The sequence below is a fragment of the Leptodactylus fuscus genome, chromosome 2 (genome assembly GCF_031893055.1).
Source record: "Leptodactylus fuscus isolate aLepFus1 chromosome 2, aLepFus1.hap2, whole genome shotgun sequence".
Lineage (NCBI taxonomy): Eukaryota > Metazoa > Chordata > Amphibia > Anura > Leptodactylidae > Leptodactylus > Leptodactylus fuscus.
In genome coordinates this window covers 231094716-231115007 of record NC_134266.1, presented here as the reverse complement: position 1 = coordinate 231115007, position 20292 = coordinate 231094716, and the positions used below count along the sequence as shown (strand labels likewise).

Sequence of the window (20292 nt, the reverse complement as noted above, 5' to 3'; positions counted from 1 at the left end):
ATTGGCTGCCTTGAGACAACTAGCTTGAGGACGGGCCCGCCTTTAGTAGGGGGGCGTGGCTATGAGGAAACTGGACATGGAGGGTTCGCTGCTGAAATGGACCAACTACTTGTCTGGTGGGTAAGGGGGCTGGGGAGGTAATACAGGGTTAAAGATCGTATGTCTATGGCTATCACTAGTATGGGATATACAACTTTGTTTATAAACCCTGTAAATTGCTGGGACTTGTAGTTCCACGTTGATGTATTACAATGCATAGTATGTTGCTATAGTTCTGTATACTCCAGCAGCCTTAACAGTGGGGATTCTGGGTCAGGGTGAATCTGTGCCATTCATCCAGAGGGAATGTCTGGGCAGCCTGGATTTCTGGGGGCCCCATTCACATGAATAAGACAGTGGGGTTTGTTTGGGGGGCAGGGAGGAGTGGATTTAGCAGAATGGAGAAGTATAAGAAGTTCCTTTATATTTCCCATTCCTTATGAAGACATTCTTGGCTTTGGCTCAGAAAATTTAGCTTACAGAGAGTCTTGTCTTATCATTTCCCTTCCTCATAAACTCCTTGTGCCCAGAGTGAAGTAATGCTACGTGGTTGTGCGGGTCATTGGTTCCCCTGCCATGTTACATCACTATGGAAGGAATGACTGTACTGTAGGTGAGGCTTCCAGTGTAACACTGGGCTGTCAGCGACTGGTATCGGGGGACCCCTGGATGTGTATGGGACCCCTAGATGTGTTCGGGACCCCTTCCTGCATGTGGCGTCATGTCAGGATGGAAGTTGAACATCTGGCTATAGTTACAATGTATCGCTGTACAAGGTTCTCCGTGATCTACACACAAGAGTATCACATGTCCCTGGGACAAACTCTGACTCCTCTATTTTTCCCAAACCTGACTCTTTATGCAAATTAGTTGAAAAGATATTTTGGGGGCATTTCTACACCCCCATTACTTGAGTGAGATTTCCTACTTTGTCTGCTAGGGTGTTATTTGGAGTGGAGACTGAAGCCCCAGCAGGGCCCTTTACATAGGAATGGAAACCTAATTTTCATGAAAATGGAGCTGCAATGCAGAATAAGAAAGACATATTTGGAAAGTGTAAAAGCCACCCTACTGTCATTAGTTTGATACTGATGAAATCAGTGGGTGTATGGAGCAAGAAGGGAAATGGTATTAAAAAAAAGAAAAACTTACCAGCTCGTTCCAGCACCACTGCTGTAGTCCTCTTTGCCGGGTATTTGGTCTCAGGGCTGCGGTAGTGATACGCCATCTATATCACGTGACCCGATAGCCAAACTCTGTCCTCAGCAGAGGAGGGCACAAACATGGAGAACTCCGCTGACTGCTACATGTTTATATAAGTAAGCTTGGACCAATCTGTTTGATCTACTCTCCCAATGTTCCTGCCCATGGACAATGTGTATTTCACAGCCGCTACATGCGCCAGCACACATTCAATCAGGTCGGGGAGGGATTCCCCACAAAGTCTTATCACCACTTCAGTGTCCCATGGAAGGGGTCGGTAAGTATTGGTTCGTTACTCTCCTTTCTGTTCCCCAGTTGCACTCTTTATCTGCTTTGTGCACGTTGCTGTGATGTGTCATGTGTGCCAGGAGCAGGTAAGAGTGAGTGGGGCCTATGGCTTTCTGGTCTTGCACATCTCAGGACTGTGTTGTGCTCCTTGTTTCAGGTTCCTTGCACGTATGGTATTTTCAATAACAATAGGTCAGTAGAATTAGGCCGATTTGGCTGCACCCAACCCCTGCTTTCAGGTACATTGCTGGGTATGTTTTGGCAGCAGGAATGTTTCTTCTAAAAACGTAACTGCCAAGGTTCAGCACACTGCTAGTGCCCCAGAGTTTGTAAGGGGGGGGGGGATCTTTGGGGTCTTGTTGCAACCGTGAACCTGGATCCCCCTATTACTGTCTCACAATTTTATAATACTTTATGCGGCACTTTACTGTACTTTATATTTTTTGTTAAAGGGAACCTGTCACACTGAAAATGGTCTTTAGACAACCTGTTCCAGAGCGAGAGGAGCTGAGCACAGTGATAGTCAGTGTAACGCTGGGTTCACACCAGCGTTTGATCTCCGCTCTGAGGTTTCTGCAGAAGACGGAAACCTGTCAGACCGGGTCCGGCCTTGAGCACCGGTGAGCGTTTTATGCTCTCCGCGGCGAAACCATTTTTTTTTAAACCGGACACAAAGTCCTGCATGTCCAACTCTGTGTCCGGTTAAAAGAATACTGTTTCGCCGCGGAGAGCATAAAACGCTCACGGCCGGACAGTTTTCAAACCCATTCAAATGAATGGGTTTGAAAAATGACTGCAGGTTTCCATCTTCTGTCTAGTTTCGGGCAGGAAACTGAAACCTGCAGAACGGAGACCGGGCGCAGGTGTGAACGAGCCCTTAGACATGTTCTAGTATACTTGTCATTTATTCACTTGTGTCGCTGCTCATTCTGGGCTTAGAAGTCCAGCGATTAACAGCCTTTCCTGTATAGGTATAAGGAGATATTGTCACTCCTTAGGGAGAGACCACCATATAGGTGTGTGGGTCTATGGTGGTCTCTCCCTAAGGAGTGACAATATCCCCTTAACCCTGTCTAAGCCTCTCACCTCTACCAGGTTATAGTCCTCTCTACATCGAGCTGAAGAGATGCAATAACATCGAAACAGCTGTCCTCGATTGAGAGACTATACCTGGTAATAATCCCAGCGTCATTGCAAAACAAAGGCCTCTTGGAAGGTCGGGCATGACGCAAAAGGGAGCAGCCATTATTGGGTTATTTCACTGGAATTCTGTCTTCCCAACTACATCAGGGAAGATAGGCTTGCACATTCCAGTGAGCGCCCTCTATTGGTTTGCAATACAGAGGCAGCATCTGACTTCCCAATTACATCATGGAAGACAGATTTGCATATTCTTCCCATGTATAGGTATATACATAGATAACTGTCAGTGATGGTAGGACCGCCCACTGGACTCCTAGGCTCAGAATGTGCTACATTTAGAAGGCATGGAAGACAAGTTATTGGAACTTATATGATATATATCAAAGAGCTCAGCATCTCCTCCTCTATAACCTGCAGGTTAGTCTGTGCAAGGCCTGTCTTGGAATAGAGACATATTTTTTATTTATTTATTTTTATTAATACTGAGGTGTCATATTTTTTGAAGAATATTCTAAATTGTGGTACATACCCATTGCTTGCCCTTTTCTATACAGAATTATCTAGATATTTGATGTGCTCCTGGAGTGCAGACTATTTCTAATTTGTTTTCTATCATTTCTGGCATTGCAGTCATATACAGTGGTAGTGGCTTGCTAAGTGGTTCAGCTTCTCCTTCCCTGTATATTTATGGGGATCTACTGTACATGCCCCAAAGGTAAACATGGCTTCTTATCACTCTGCACACATGCGGCTATATGTATATTGCACAACCCCAGGAAAGATCTTTCAATATAAAATGAAACTTTTTTTTTTTTTTTTTTTTTTTTTTTCTTCCTTTATTTGTTTGGAGGCCAAATGTTTTACTTTTGTCTAAGTCTAATGTAGTGTAGTGATCCTAAACTTTAAACTTATGGTAGATTTTATATGATTTATGAAACCAAACAATTAACCCTATATCTAACAAAGAAAGTCTCAAACCAAATACAAAGTCATAACGAAAGGAGAAAAACACTCTCTTAGAGGGCTGCGGTATTGGACCACCATTTTTTGACGGACCTTCCTTTGTGTGTCTCCTCTGTCTTATATGTTTTTTAATCCTCTTTGGATATTTAATAAATATATATATTATACTTTTTTTTATTATATTTTGGTCTCAGAGAGTGTTTTTCTCCTATATTCATGTGATTTATGGCCAGATCGATGGTGTTTAAATGATCGCCAAGTACGCAAGATCTATAGCGTATTTATTCTGCCAATCAGAGGATAAATGGGGGGAGGTCTGACTGCAGAGACCCCACCAATCCTAAAAATGTGGGTTGTTCTCAATCGTTGTGGTTACCATTTAGGTAGGTTTGAATCCAACACCATCTGCAAAGAGCTTACGGTATGTTCTCCCTGTGAATTCCTGCTTCTTCCCATACATAAGTCATACTGAAAAAGGAAGGGAAAAAGATTGTGAGCCTTATACAGGCCAGTGTTGACAATATCTAAAACGCTGCAGAATATATTGGTGCTAAGTAAATATATAGAACTACCAGTCAGTTCGTGTGAATACCATCTTCTAAATTGTACTATTTTGTAATGTTTTCTTTTTCCATCTTTCCAGGATGGCAGCCAAGGTACTTTGTGCTGGACCGCGGCATTTTGTCCTACTATGACTCTCAGGATGATGTGGATAAAGGAAGCAAGGGCAGCATTAAGATGGCAGTGTGTGAAATCCGAGGTAATGTGTACGGTTGTTTTAGAATATTCATTATGGGTGTATTTTTTTTATGCTACTACTGCTGTGAGAGCTACTAGAGCTGTGTTAGGGCATGTTCACACAGAGTTTTTTGCAGGCGGATTTTGATGTGGAATTCGCCTCAAAGTTCAGCTGCAAAAAAGGCTCCCATTTACTTCAATGGGAGTCACTCTGTTTTGTTTTTCCGCTGGCTAGTAGGCACTGCATCGGCATCCCATCACGGCTAGTCGCGCCAAAAAAAACTAAACGGCGGAGGAAACAAGGTGGCACAGTGGTTAGCACTGCAGCCTTGCAGCGCTGGAAGGGTTCGAATCTCTCCAGGAACAACATCTGCAAGGAGTTTGTATGTTCTCCCCGTGTTTGCATGGATTTCCTCCCATTCTAAAAAGACATACTGATGGGAGAAAAAAATGTACATTGTGATTCCTATATGGGGCTCACAATCTACATTTAAAAAAACAAAAAACAAATCCCACCTACACTTCAGCACAGAGAGTGTGGTTTGGAACCTGCAGCATGTGCATTATTGCTGTGGATTTTGTGGTTTCCGTCATTCTAATGCACTAGCAGAAGTGCCTAAACCTGCAGTGAAACTAGCCAACTGTTAATGTGGCTGGGTCCACTTCAGAATATCCCACAGCGGACTGCCACATGTGGCCATAGCCTAATGGAAAAGCAAGTCTTTACCAAAACAGACGTAGCCTCATCTCCACCGATGGTGGTCCCCACTGACTACACTTTTATTGCAGGCCTAGACTGACTCTTTGACCGGTCAGTCCCAGAGACCTGTCAATCAAGCTAGGCTAGACAGGAGAAACCTGGGGGGGGATTGGTGCTTAGCCACTCAGTGGACACTACTCCTTGTGCTTGAAAACCAGATCTATGATATTTAATGTTGCAGAATTAGACATATTTCTGTCTGAGGGACACTCATGCTGTTTTATGCTGATTTTGATTTAATTTAATATTATATAACATTGCACACTGATCTAAAAACACCAGGGCTTCGGTCTTAAGATCCTGTGAGACCTCACAGACCTGAGTAATTCATCTCTTGGATTACATTTGCCTCCTACTTTCTGAAGATAATCTTGTAAATTCTGCATTATTTACTGTGAAATCTATATATTTTTTTTTTTTTCTGTATGTCCACATGTGTTCTGTTTGCAGTGCATCAGGCTGATAGCTGCCGGATGGATCTCTATATACCAAAGGAGCAGTGTTTTTACCTGCGAGCAGACAATGCAGCCGACAGACAGAGGTGGCTGGTGGCCTTAGGTTCCGCCAAAGCCTGCTTGGGGGACGCAACTCAAAAACCTAAAGGCATGTATGCTTATCTTTAAAGAGCTGGGTTAGCCTGGTGCTGGGTCATATTTTATGAAAATGAATGGTGGCTTCATAGCCGGGTGAAGTGTATATGATCCAATTGGTGCTCTGTATCTGCAGTCAGAATTTCTGCATGTATTCTGAACTTCTGACAAAGCAGATTTCTGGTCTTGCTGGTTCAGTGTGTTTGGAAATGCCGTCAAACTGGTTTAAACTGACAAGTGGTGCATGTGAGAACGGAAAAGGGGTTTTGATAGGATCTACCAATGGGAATGTCAGCCTGTAGGACCCACACCAATCTTGAGAATGAAGGGCATACAGCGCTGCTTTAGCATTGGTGAAGGATATGCTGGAGTCTAAAGCACAGCAGGTGATCAGGTTAATGCCATGCTGGGAGACAATGAAGGGGACCAGTGTTAAATCAACTCTGCACACATTCATTCTCAGGACTGGTCGGGGTCCTACAGATCAAATCCTTACCATGAGAGTGATATATCCATGTGCCATCACTTTATAAGATGGGAAGATATATTAGATTGGTTTCTGCACCTGGAGGGTTGAAGGTGAAACTGAGATTTTACTATATCACAGTTCAAGGGGCTATCTGGTTTATTAAAATATAGTTGTTTATATTGAGGAATCCTATTATAGGGGGTTTCAGATACACTTGGCTTCCAGCAGGTCACGTAGTGCTGTGGCGTTTTGTTTTCAGGCCTCAGTGCTCACAGAGAGCTTGCAAATGAAACGTCACAGATGAGGCCACGTGACCTGAAAGGATATCAGGTAAATGGTGACGCATTTTAATATGATCTATATTAGTAACTTGTCTCTATTGAGGAATCCTGTTATATGAACTATATTTTAATAAACTGAATCTCCTTTAATCTCCAGATTGGAGCCTCTGCAGTGACTCTATAAGTGGAATTAGTTTGACATTTTTCTTTGATTGTACCATTTCTAAGCAAAATGAAAATTTCCATTCTGTATAAGACTTGTAAAGGGCCCCCCAGTGCGCATTGTTTGATTCGGTTATAAATGCCTTACATCTGATATGTTTCCAACTCTTTCTTTAGATGTTGGAATCTCTTAACCATTTCTGTTCTTATCTGCTATTGGGGCTTCCATGGACGTTTCCTTTTACTTTTGACATCAATAATACTGCAGCATGCAGCAATATTTGCAGTCACAATGATGGAAATCTTTATTGAACCGAAGTCAGCAGGGTCTGTTGTGTCATCTGGATCATTTTTAGAATATACTACTGTCATTGTATCATGGCAGGCCGATAGATAGATAGATAGATAGATAGATAGATAGATAGATAGATAGATAGTGTGTGTGTGTGTGTATATATATATATATATATATATATATATATATATATATACAGTCCTATGAAAAAGTTTGGGCACCCCTATTAATCTCAATCATTTTTAGTTCTAAATATTTTGGTATTTGCAACAGCCATTTCAGTTTGATATATCTAATAACTGATGGACACAGTAATATTTCAGGATTGAAATGAGGTTTATTGTACTAACAGAAAATGCGCAATATGCATTAAACCAAAATTTGACCGGTGCAAAAATATGGGCACCTCAACAGAAAAGTGACATTAATATTTAGTACATCCTCCTTTTGCAAAGATAACAGCCTCTAGTCGCTTCCTGTAGCTTTTAATCAGTTCCTGGATCCTGGATAAAGGTATTTTGGACCATTTCTTTCTACAAAACAATTCAAGTTCAGTTAAGTTTGATGGTCGCCGAACATGGACAGCCCGCTCTCAAATGATCTGAAAACAAAGATTGTTCAACATAGTTGTTCAGGGGAAGGATACAAAACGTTGTCTCAGAGATTTAACCTGTCAGTTTCCACTGTGAGGAACATAGTAAGGAAATGGAAGACCACAGGGACAGTTCTTGTTAAGTCCAGAAGTGGCAGGCCAAGAAAAATATCAGAAAGGCAGAGAAGAAGAATGGTGAGAACAGTCAAGGACAATCCACAGACCACCTCCAAAGAGCTGCAGCATCATCTTGCTGCAGATGGTGTCACTGTGCATCGGTCAACTATACAGCGCACTTTGCACAAATAGAAGCTGTATGGGAGAGTGATGAGAAAGAAGCCGTTTCTGCACGTACGCCACAAATAGAGTTGCCTGAGGTATGAAAAAGCACATTTGGACAAGGCAGCTTCATTTTGGAAACAAAAATTGAGTTGTTTGGTTATAAAAAAAAGGCGTTATGCATGGCGTCCAAAAAGAAACAGCATTCCAAGAAAAACACATGCTACCCACTGTAAAATTTGGTGGAGGTTCCATCATGCTTTGGGGCTGTGTGGCCAATGCCGGCATCGGGAATCTTGTTAAAGTTGAGGGTCGCATGGATTCCACTCAGTATCAGCAGATTCTTGAGAATAATGTTCAAGAATCAGTGACGAAGTTGAAGTTACGCCGAGGATGGATATTTCAGCAAGACAATGATCCAAAACACCGCTCCAAATCCTCAGGCATTCATGCAGAGGAACAATTACAATGTTCTGGAATGGCCATCCCAGTCCCCAGACCTGAATATCATTGAACATCTGTGGGATGATTTGAAGCGGGCTGTCCATGCTCGGCGACCATCTAACTTAACTGAACTTGAATTGTTTGTCCAAAATACCTTTATCCAGGATCCAGGAACTGATTAAAAGCTACAGGAAGCGACTAGAGGCTGTTATCTTTGCAAAAGGAGGATGTACTAAATATTAATGTCACTTTTCTGTTGAGGTGCCCATACTTTTGCACCGGTCAAATTTTGGTTTAATGCATATTGCACATTTTCTGTTAGTACAATAAACCTCATTTCAATCCTGAAATATTACTGTGTCCATCAGTTATTAGATATATCAAACTGAAATGGCTGTTGCAAATACCAAAATATTTAGAACTAAAAATGATTAAGATTAATAGGGGTGCCCAAACTTTTTCATAGGACTGTGTATATATATATATATATATGTATATACACACACACACACTATCTATCTATCTATCTATCTATCTATCTATCTATCTATCTATCTATCGGCCTGCCATGATACAATGACAGTAGTATATTCTAAAAATGATGCGTGGAATCAATTCTTTATTCTTATACCATACCTGTTTCTCCTAGATGTCCTGCCAGATAACGAAAGTCTCAGTCGAAAACTGTCAGAGCTGCGGCTCTTCTGTGATCTACTTATGGGACAAGTGTCAGAAGTAAAAGAAGCAGTGACCACAGATGAGGCAGAATCTGCACCAAACAAGGAGGTAAAAATGACTGCGCTCTTACCCTGGTCAGCCACAATACAGTATATGGTCTACTTCACAGCAGGAGCCCCTATCCATGACCTCTCCAGCCAAAGGACATGGAAAATGGCTACTTTATTTCACCAATGAGATCTTATTTGCATATTCCTGGCACGTCAATGTCTATGGGTGCCAGGAATATGCAAGGGTCAGGGGACAATCTTACACATCAGGGAGAGAGTTTGCCTACATAGGCAGTACGGAGACTTACAAGTCATTCCTGCTCCGCTAGGGATTCTGGGTAAAAAATATGCAACTCCAGGATGTAATTAGGAGAACAGTGCACTCTGTACACCACCCTATAGAGGGCAGCATCCTTAAAGAGGACCTTTCACCATATCCGGGCACAGGCAGTTCTATATACTGCCGGAAAGCTGACAGTGCGCTGAATTCAGCGCACTGTCGGCTTTCCCGATCTGTGCCCGGTGTGAAGAGCTTACGGCCCGGTACCGTAGCTCTTCTATGGTCAGAAGGGCGTTTCTGACCATTAGCCAGAGACGTCCTTCTGCCTCGCGGCGCCAATCGCGCTGTGCTGTGGAGCCGGGAGGAACGCCCCCTCCCTCTGCTCACACAGCTCGTCCATAGACGAGTATTATCAGGAGCGGGAGGGGGGCGTTCCTCCCGGCTCCACAGCACAGCGCGATTGGCGCCGCGAGGCAGAAGGACGTTCCTGGCTAATGGTCAGAAACGCCCTTCTGACTGTAAAACGCTACGGTACCGGGACCGATAGCGCTTTACACCGGGCACAGATCGGGAAAGCCAACAGTGCGCTGAATTCAGCGCACTGTCAGCTTTCTGGCAGTATATAACACTGCCTGTGCCCGGATATGGTGAAAGGTCCTCTTTAACATCATGAACGACTCAGTTATAAAGTCTTTTTAATCATGATGTGGATTTAATTGCCAAATTAGTATTTCTGTCCCAAAAGGAACAGATTTCCAGCTATGAAATTTTGGGACAGAAATACTAATTTGGCAATTAAATCCACATCATGATTAAAAAGACTTTATAACTGAGTCATGCATGATGTTAAGGATGCTGCCCTCTATAGAGGAATATGCAAATAAGATCTCATTGGTGAAATAAAGTAATTTGTTCCTAGCGCCACCTTCTGGAAGGTAGCTCTCTATAGGCTAATAACTGGTTAGCAAAGAAGCCTAAGGGCATAATCTGGGAATAAAAGCCAAGCCAGAATATCTCCTCCAAAAGGGAGCGGTTCTGATAAGAAGATGGATGGGAAACAGGACCTGTCTGTGCGTGGGCGCTTCATTATTACAGTGATCAATGTTGCACATGTTGGTACCATTCTTTATGCCAAAATCCCTTGTTTTCTTCAATGGGGTGTTCACACAATAGCCTTCTTATTAATATCATTTTAATTAGAATCTATGTATGGCTACTATTATGTGGCTATCTCTGCTCTTCTATGTAGCTGATGTCCTTATCTCCTGGAAGCTAATGGGACCTGGTCTGGCTTTGGACCATCAGTCAGCTACAAAGTGAATGCACACAGTAAATTTGCTCAGGACCATGCGTCAGATAATTTTTGCTTATTCTTTGTTGCCTGTGCCACACGATTCATGAGATCTTTGTTATCCATGTTTTGCTGTGGCAGTTCCTTATTAAACACCATTGTGTCCAAACCGGTTTAGCCCTGTCACTGTTTTTACCACCTTGTATAGAGAGTAACTTAATCCCACAAAATAAGTAGCAGGTAAATGACATGGGGTGGATAAAGCTTATATAATTTTTTTTTTTAACCATTTATTCATCATAACACAGTGCAGTTTTAAGTCCTCCTGCAGCAATCCATAGAGGTTGGCAGAACCTTATTGACATGCAAAAATTGTCAAAGTGAGTATTCCCAGGAAGAAAGCTTAATCCCTATCCACATAACAGATAAGTGACTGCTGGGGCCTCCAGCATTCATGAGAAGAATGGTCTACAGTGTGAATAGAGTGGTACCTGCAGAGATAGCTGTGTACAACACCCTGGAGTGGTGGTCATACATACATATGACTCTTCCATCCACACAAGAGTTATAAAGGGGCTATCCAACCTTTCAGAGTTGACCTACCATAGGATGGAACATCAATGTTAGATCAACAGGGGTCCAACTGCTAGGATCCCTTAAGATCAGCTTTTTGTGCAAGCTGCAGAGCTCACATGCTGTATGTTTAATACCAGTGGTTCTGTTTACTACAGTAGTTCTTCTATTCAGGTCTATGGGGATATCCACTGCAGGGCTCACAATGACTGCTATTAAAGGTATTGCAAAAAAAAACAAACAATGTGATTCTTCGTTCACTCTTGCGCCTGGTATCAGTCTGCTTGAAAACTGTTTAAAAAAAAAAAATGGTTTGGTACAAAAAGGAATCCAAACTGTTACTCAGCGGATACCCGAATCAGTCTTTTAAGGCCCGGTTCACATCTGTGTTCAGGTTTCTGTTCGGGGAGTCTTCTTGGGGACCTCCTGAACGGAAACCTATCTGCATAAAAAAGCGGTTACCTAAAGAAACCCGCGGATCCCATAGACTATAATGGGGCCTGTGTGGTTTGTGCTCGATTTCCGCACTAAAAATGCGGAAAGAAAAGTGCTGCTTGCGGGACCTCAATGTTATTAAAAAAAAAAAAAAGTTTTGAGGCGGTCTGTTTTATCTTTTGTACGGTCACAAAGTCCTGCAAATCAGACTTTTGTCTCCGTTCAAACGAGCAGATAAGTGGTGGAAAGACTCAAAACGTGCACCTGCAGATTGTTTTAAAAAACCATTGAAATGAATGAGTTTTTTAGCAAACAGTGTCCAAACAGATTTTGTGAGCTTAGGCTAAGGCCCCATGTTTTGTTTTTTTGTAGATTTTGCTGCGGTTTTTTGAGCTAAAACCAGGAGTGGATTGAGCAGAAGGTAGAAGTATAAGAACTCCCTTATATTTTCCATTCCTTTTGTAGCCATTCTTGACTTTGGCTCAAAAAACAGCAAAATATGCAACAAAAGAAGCTGCGTTTCTGCAAAGTGTGGCCTTAGCCTTAGGCCGGAGCCCCACTGGCTGGAAACGCCGAAATTTGGACATGGCAGAAACACCGCTGTAAAAATTGTGGTGTTTTACAGTACTTGCAAAGTGGATGGGATTCATGAGAATCCCATGCCCACTTTGCAGAAAAAATCGCAGTGGCTTTGAAAATCTCAGCATGTCAATTATATCTACGGAAACGCCGGCGGCTTTCCCATAGACATAATTGTGACAGAAAGTCCGCGGAGGAAAACTCTGTGCGCTTTCTGTTGAAAGCACTGTAGGAAGAACCTCAATGCATTCACACCGTGGTTCTTCCCGCAGCGCTTTAGCGCTGCTTTTTCACCCAGTGGGGCCTTAGCGTTAAGATGGATACCAGGCGCAAGTGTGAATAAAACATGAATCTTGCCATCACAGGAAAACTGATCTGCAGGAGTCCTGGAAGTCGGACCCCTATCAATTTAAAATTGATGCCTTATTTTATAAATAGGACCTCTGTTTTGAAAATTTGGATAAAACCTTTAAGGTGGCATGTGCGTACTGAGGAAGAATGAAAAAAAAAAAATGAAAGGGTACAGATGCTGCGTACAACTTGAGGCCTGTTATACCTAACATACTCTAATTTATCATGATACAACTATACACGTATCTGTAACCCAGCAACTAGGAATTGTACCTTCTTCATTAGTCTGACAATGGTTGGATGTTACTTTTATGCTTATTATAGAAGTCTATTGTTTCTGTATATGAGTCACTGTTTCCTTCATTCCGCTAGGACCTTGGTGACAAACATCACTCTTTCCTTACACTTAATGAATATTCCAGCCTGCAGCATTTATCCTGTATCCTTTGGTGATAAATGCTGACCACCGGGACCCGCACCGATCACCAGAACAAGGCTTGGCGGTCATGAGTTCCACCATTTGGCAAGACTTCAGCTAGGAGAAGTTTAAAGGGAGAAGGGATCAAGCTTGAACGTTGCTTCTCCTTTCAAAGTCTAGGGCACGGATGGAAAGAGCCAAGTACTACACTTGGACCACTTATGATCTAGGATTTATCACCCAAGCAGATAGGTTATAAATAGAGATGAGCGAGTACTGTTCGGATCAGCCGATCCGAACAGCACGCACCATAGAAATGAATGGAAGCACCTGGTACTTCCGCTTTGACGGCGGCCGGCCGCTTAACCCCCCGCGTGCCGGCTACATCGATTCATTTCTATGCAAGTGTGCTGTTCGGATCGGCTGATCCGAACAGTACTCGCTCATCTCTAGTTATAAATACTTCCCGCTGGAATACACTTTAAATTCGCATTACAATGGTGGTATAATATTGAAGTGTCAGCCGTGTAGGTGTATGGCCCTTTCCAATGTGGGAATCGTGAACACAACCAAGCAAGCCACCTGTTATTTTTGGATTTCCTATACAATACCTGTAAATAAATCCAAATAACTTTAGAAAATCTATATCATAGCAGGAAAGAAGCATGAATGGTCCAAAGACCTACTTATAAGGAATTCAGATTCCTACTTGGGACAGGGTTGACAATATCTCCATAACATACTGCAGAATATGATGGCGCCATATAAGTGAGCTAAATAAATACATTAAAAATGGTCATTAGAATCATCCCCTATAGATTCTTGTACCGGTCTTGTCTTCTGTTTGGTATGATGACGGGGCAGACTTGTAATATGTACCGTACATAAATTGTTCTTTCCTTCTTTTTCAGAAACTGAATACAGCGTGCGCCAACCTACAGGGGACATGTTCTTACATCTGTTCTACTTTAGATGAATGTATAAAGTACGTCAATACTAACCTGCATCTGAATAAACAAGACCCTCCTCTGCCAGTCTTGCCAGGAGACGTGGTTGGCACCAAACTTCCCCAGATTCGAAAGGTATTGCTGCCACTTACATTAGAGGTATAATATCTCAAATCCATACTGACTTTTTTTTTCTTTTTTTTTTTTTAATGTGTAAGCTGGTATCAGTAGATGGTGGATGAAGATGAACACCCAGTGTATGAGCACTGACAGCTGTCACTAATATTCACTAGAGCAGGGCCCACCATCAGGGCTCCAGGAAATGCAGTCTTTATTGCAGTTTTCTTTATTTTGTTTTATTTCAATTTTTATGATTTCTTCATGATTTGGTTTGAGTACACACTGTATCTACCCCACCCTCTGGCCAGTACACACTACTGAGGAAGCTCAAAAAGGAAAGCTGTGTTGCATATTATTAGCATTTTGGGGGGTTTACTGGACACAGTTGTGGCATTATAGGATCTTCTGTAATAGCATTCATCTTTGATGGGTCTTCCATAACTCTGTGACCTGAACCTATCAGTATGCTGTATTAGAGATTATAGAAATAATAGAGGACTGTGTCTGTCTCTGGTCTGTCCAGCTCTTATAATCTTAGACTGCCCATTAGAGATGAGCGAGTAGTATTCAATCAAATGCCTCGCTCCCATAAGAATGCGTGTAAGCGGCCGAACAACAAGGGGTTAAGCGCATCAAATATTCACTGCACTTAACCCCTTGGTGTTCGGCCACTTACACGCATTCCTATGGGAGCGAGGTATTCGATCGAAAACTACTCGCTCATCTCTACTGCCTATGTCTGGCTGTGCCAACATCTTAAGTTCTTAGTTCAGAATTTCGTCCTTTTTCTATGCTTATGTTCATTTTTAATATTTCTTTAGGTTAGACGTTCTCTCAGCCAGCCTGTTGAGTCCACACCACCAAGGTGAGCAGGAGAAAGATGGATTTTCTGTATTGTTTCACTCTTCATCATTTCTATGATCTATAGAAATAAAAAAGAAATTGGCCATTCATGGTCTTTGACTATAATAAGCTATTCACGAGGACGCTGCATTTCTATATAGACAGAAGAAGGTGATGTAAAAGCTGCTTCTGTCTCATAGGACTTCTAATTCACCAAGGCAGGGTGGAGGAGTAACTGTGATGAAGAATCTGGAGCAAATGGCCATGAGGTTACCTGCTCAAGAGCAACAGCACGCGCCCTCCAGTAATGGAACATCAGGATAACAAGTCCTATTCTCATACCGCCAAGGTAAGGGGGGTGTACCTAGGTAGCTGTTGTGGGCCCACAGCGAAGAAGGGGCCCAAATCTCTAACTCTAAAGAGTGATGAATCCACAGGCCCTATAAATAAGGGTGTGGAAAGATCACAGCACCGTTATGGAAAGTCACATTTAGAGGAAGGTAGTTAGGGGTGTAGTAGTGTTAGCCAGCACTAGGAAGGGTCCTATTTTAATTCTTCAATTTTTAAAATTTTTTATATGAAATTCATTGCCTCTGTGACAGAATTAAAGACATGCACTAATAATGGTTCCTATGGAAACCCTGCTTCCTACCTAGAAGACATTTATTCCAGCTTGAGACCTACTGCAGGTCAAGATAAAAATGGAATTTTTCATGATATAAAGGAATCCTTCTCAGAGGATGCTAATAATCTCTTTAGAGCATGCTCACATGTGGCAAATACACTGCAAAAATTTTTTTACCCCTAATTTTCAGCGGAAAATCTGCAGCAGGTTACAAAGTGGATGACATTTTTAATAATCAAATAGGCGCAAAAAAAATTTCCCTGTAGTACAGGTTTTAAATCTACAGGTCACTTTGTCACAGATTTTCACAGCAGTTTTCACCCTTTGCAAAGCATAGGTTGAAATATAGGACCAGATTTGCATAAAAATGGGATTATTTAAAAAAAAAAAAAAAAAAAAATTGCACTTGTGTTCTTGCATCATGGGCTAATAAAATGGGACTAAGTTGCACCAAGACCTATATATGTTATATACACGTACATGTATTACTATTAGTATTTACTATATATACATTTGAGGTTCTTTGTATACATGACGAATCATGTATCTATCTACCACATATTCGTTGATGCAGAGGCCACACTTTGCGGGAAAGCTGCCATTTTTTTTTTTTTTATTATTGTGAATTTCGCTACAACAAAAGCCAGGAGAGTATTTAGTAGAAGGGAGAAGTATAAGGGTTTCCTTTATAGCTCCCATTCCTTTTCAGACCACTTTTGATGTGTTTTAGGCTAAGGCCCCACATGCAGAAAAGCTTCTTGGGACTATTTACAGTGATTGAAGGCTGTCACACTGCCCAACACTGGTGGGAGCAGCGGGTCAGGATGTGATCTATGGGTGTGTGGCTAACTTCTAGGGGTCTCCAATGAGGATTGTCCGACTGTATTCTCTATTGAGGTATATGGATGTCATGGGGGGACACTGTGGATGGATATATATATATATATATATATATATTATTACTGCAGTAGAAGTTTGTAGCTTCTAAGTAGAAGTTTGACTTCTGATAATGGATTGCTAAAGGAGTCCTACATACTAGACCTGCCTTGATCAAAAATACAATTTGATCCCCAAGATCTTTCAGCGTGTTTAGCCTTACCCCTTTCCAAAACACCCCCTTTGCTCCAAGTGTCACTAAACATGGTTTAAAGCACATACACCATTTTTTGGCACAGACTTCTGGTGCATTTTAACCCCTTCCCGCCGATGGCATTTTTTGATTTTCGTTTTTCGTTTTTGACTCCCCTCCTTCTAAACCCCATAACTTTTTTATTTCTCCGCTCCCAGAGCCATATGAGGTCTTAATTTTTGCGGGACAAATTTTTCTTCATGATGCCACCATTAATTATTCTATATAATGTACTGGGAAGCAGGAAAAAAATTCAGAATGGGGAGGATTTGAAGAAAAAATGCATTTCTGCGACTTTCTTACGGGCTTTGGTTTTACGGTGTTCACTGTGCAGCCAAAATGACATGTCCCCTATATTCTGTGTTTCGGTACGGTTCCAGGGATACCAAATTTATATGGTTTTATTTACATTTTGACCCCTAAAAAAAATTCCAAAACTGTGTTAAAAAATTTTTTTCTAAAAGTCGCCATATTCCGACGGCCGTAACTTTTTTATACGTAAGTGTACGGGGATGCATAGGGCGTCTTTTTTTGCGGGGCCGGGTGTGCTTTTTAGTTCTACCATTTTCGGGAAATGTTATTGCTTTGATCACTTTTTATTCAAATTTTTATCAGAATCAAAACAGTGAAAAAATGGCGGTTTGGCACTTTCGACTATTTTTCCCGCTACGGCGTTTACCGAACAGGAAAAATATTTTTATAGATTTGTAGAGCGGGCAATTTTGGACGCGGGGATACCTAACATGTATGTGTTTCACAGTTTTTAACTACTTTTATATGTGTTCTAGGGAAAGGGGGGTGATTTGAACTTTTAATACTTATATATATATATATATATATATATATATATATATATATATATATATATATATATATATATATATATATTTATTTTATTTTTTTTTAACTTTTTTTTTTTAATTTTTTTTTCGCATTTATTAGACCCCCTAGGGGTGTTGAACCCCAGGGGGTCTGATCACTAATGCAATGCATTGCAATGCATTGCAAAAAATCATCCTTTCTTTTGCAGGCTGCATAGACCAGCCTGCAAAAGAGAGGATTTGCAGACAAGCCTGGGAGCCTAATACAGGCTCCCGGCTGTCATGGCAACGGGACGTCAGCCCTGGAGCATGCTCCAGGAGCCGGCGATCCCGGGCAAAATGGCGGCGCCCATGCGCTGCCGGGAAAATGGCGCCGGAGGCGCCTTTGACTGCGGCGCCGGAGGGGTTATTGCCTCCGATTGGTCCAGAGACTGATCGGAGGCATGAGAGCCGGTTGTCTACTGCTTAAAGCGGCTATGGCGGCCGCCCGGCTCCCGGGCGGTCGCCATAGTTACAGACCCGACATGCGCCGTACTATTACGGCGCATGTCGGGAAGGGGTTAATTAGAATCTGTCTCTTTTTGTCTTAAGCCCCATACCCTTTTTCCACTAAGCCAGCCCCTTTGTCAGGTTTACATAGACGTTAGCCCAGTTTCTCGACAGAAATCTTGAGCATTAAGCTTAGTAAATCTCGCCATTAAAGAGGACCTTTCATCAGATCGGGCACATGCAGTTCTATATACTGCTGGAAAGCTGACAGTGCGCTGAATTCAGCGCACTATCGGCTTTCCCAATCTGTGCCCGGTGTAAAGCGCTATCGATCCTGGTAAAGTAGCGCTTTACAGTCAGAAGGGCGTTTCTGACACTTAGCCAGGAACGTCCTTCTGCCCAGCAGCGCATATCGCGCTGTATTGTGGAGCGGGGAGGAACTGCTGTGCTTCATCTTCATATGAAAATGGAGTTGAGGGGGGCAGACTCTCTTCCTGGATCCCAATGAGTTAGTATATACTCGAGTATAAGCCGAATTTTTCAGCACAGTTTTTGTGCTGAAAAAGCCCCCCTTGGCTTATACTCGAGTCAAGCAAAAGAAAAAAAAAAAATTATTTTATTTTTTTTTATTTTTTTTTTTTTTTTGGGGGGGGGGAGGGATCTATGACCAGCCGCAATAGTAATGTATAGAATCTCCCATAAAATTGTGGGGGGAAAAAAAGAAGCTTAAAAAAAATATAATAAAAAGATAAAGTAAATAAAAGTTCTAAATCCCTCCTTTCCCTAGAATACATATAAAAGTAGAAAATTACTGTGAAACACATTATACAGATTACGTGTCCATGTGTCTGAAAGTGCTCAGTCTACTGAATATAGCGTATCTGCAGTTCTCCTGTTCCGGGGGAAAAAAACAGTCCTCAAGCTCAGGGAAGGGGCAGACAGACAACCAAAACACCCCCTCCCCTTTCCCAGCAACTACTGCAACCAAAAACTCCGACCATTTCAATTTTTGCTGCTGCATTTCCCCCTAGGCTTAAACTCAAGTCAATAAGTTTTCCCAGTTTTTTGTGGTAAAATTAGGGGCCTCGGCTTATACTCGGGCCGGCTTATACTCGAGTATATACGGTACTCAAATGTATTATATTTTTTAATTTATTTATTTTACAGAAATATTGGGACCAAATTCTAACACTCCCCCGTTTGAAGGATACTGAAAAGATCTACTGTACATAAATGACGGAGCTTTTCTACAAAAGACTTGACTTCGGTGCAGAAGGTTTATAGCTGTGTGTACATGGTCATTTTACAACACAGTGCTAAAGGGTGTGTGCAATGATAATACTGTATAATATATGAAATGTGAATACAAATAAAGTCTACTTTTATATATTTCTAGAGATATTCGATGTGTGATCACTGAATTACATATACGGCAGTCATATATAAAAGCTCTTCCATTTAAAGAGTATGTACACTTGTATATAATTTTTCATAAATCAATAGTGCAAGTGAAGGAAACAAACTAAAACTATATCGCATCAATATTTGGAGTGACCCCCTTTACTTCATATCCACATAAACTCTTCTCGGTGCACTCGCAGACAGTTTTTAAAGGAATTCGGCTTAGAGGTTGTTCCAGACGTCTTGGAGAACTAAGCACAGATCTGTAGATGTAGGCTTGCACCAATCTTTCTGTCCCTATATATAATCTGATACGGACTGGATGATGTTGAGATCATGTCTCTGTGAGGGCCATATCATCCCTTCCAGGACTCCTTACTCTTTACACCAAAGATATTGGACGTATGTTTAGGGTCATTTTCTTGCAGCAGATGAAATATGGAGCCATTCAGACGCCTCTTCGGGGGTAAAAAATTTCATCTATTAAAGCTAAGTTTGAAGAAATGTCAAGATCCAGGCAGTGTTGAGGACCGAAGGCACAGAAGTCAGCCAAGAAAACTGCTATAGGACTGTCCGTAGTAACTTCCCTGACTATACAGAGCTGTTATAATTCTTATGAGCAGCTACAAATAGCTGATCAGTGGGGGTGTTGGGAGTTGATGATTTCTAGGTCTGTATTTCTATATGATGCGGCTAGATCTGTAGAAACCTGTCAAGGTTTAAAAAATCTAGAAAAACTAATTTTTAACTGAGTCCATATATTTGTCCATATATCCTATATGAACGTCCATATTACGACTCTGACTCCCAACATTGCAGCAGGTGTATTGAGAATCCTATATCAGAATGATTCTCTAAGCGTTAGTCAGTAGACCGACTATTATTGTAGCAGTAATACAGGCAGACAAACATAACAGGGCTTTGGGGTTGCAGTCTGGGCCAATTTGGGTGGAATTGGAGTTTGGGGATGGGGTTGAGTGTTACTAGGGGTGAGGCCTACCAACTCTACACACCTA

At 41.8% G+C, this 20292-nt stretch overlaps 1 protein-coding gene across 1 annotated transcript; it reads left to right on the top strand.

Annotated features, from left to right (window-relative positions):
* The first annotated feature begins 60 nt into the window (after positions 1-60).
* On the top strand, positions 61-19274 carry LOC142193889 (pleckstrin homology domain-containing family A member 3-like). Its single transcript, XM_075262903.1, has 8 exons — positions 61-116; positions 4280-4396; positions 5585-5737; positions 8896-9032; positions 13813-13983; positions 14790-14833; positions 15012-15160; positions 19043-19274. Exons 1-7 carry the CDS (start codon positions 62-64, stop codon positions 15133-15135), a joined length of 801 nt encoding a protein of 266 aa, XP_075119004.1. The 5' UTR covers position 61; the 3' UTR covers positions 15136-15160; positions 19043-19274.
* The last annotated feature ends 1018 nt before the right edge of the window (positions 19275-20292 follow it).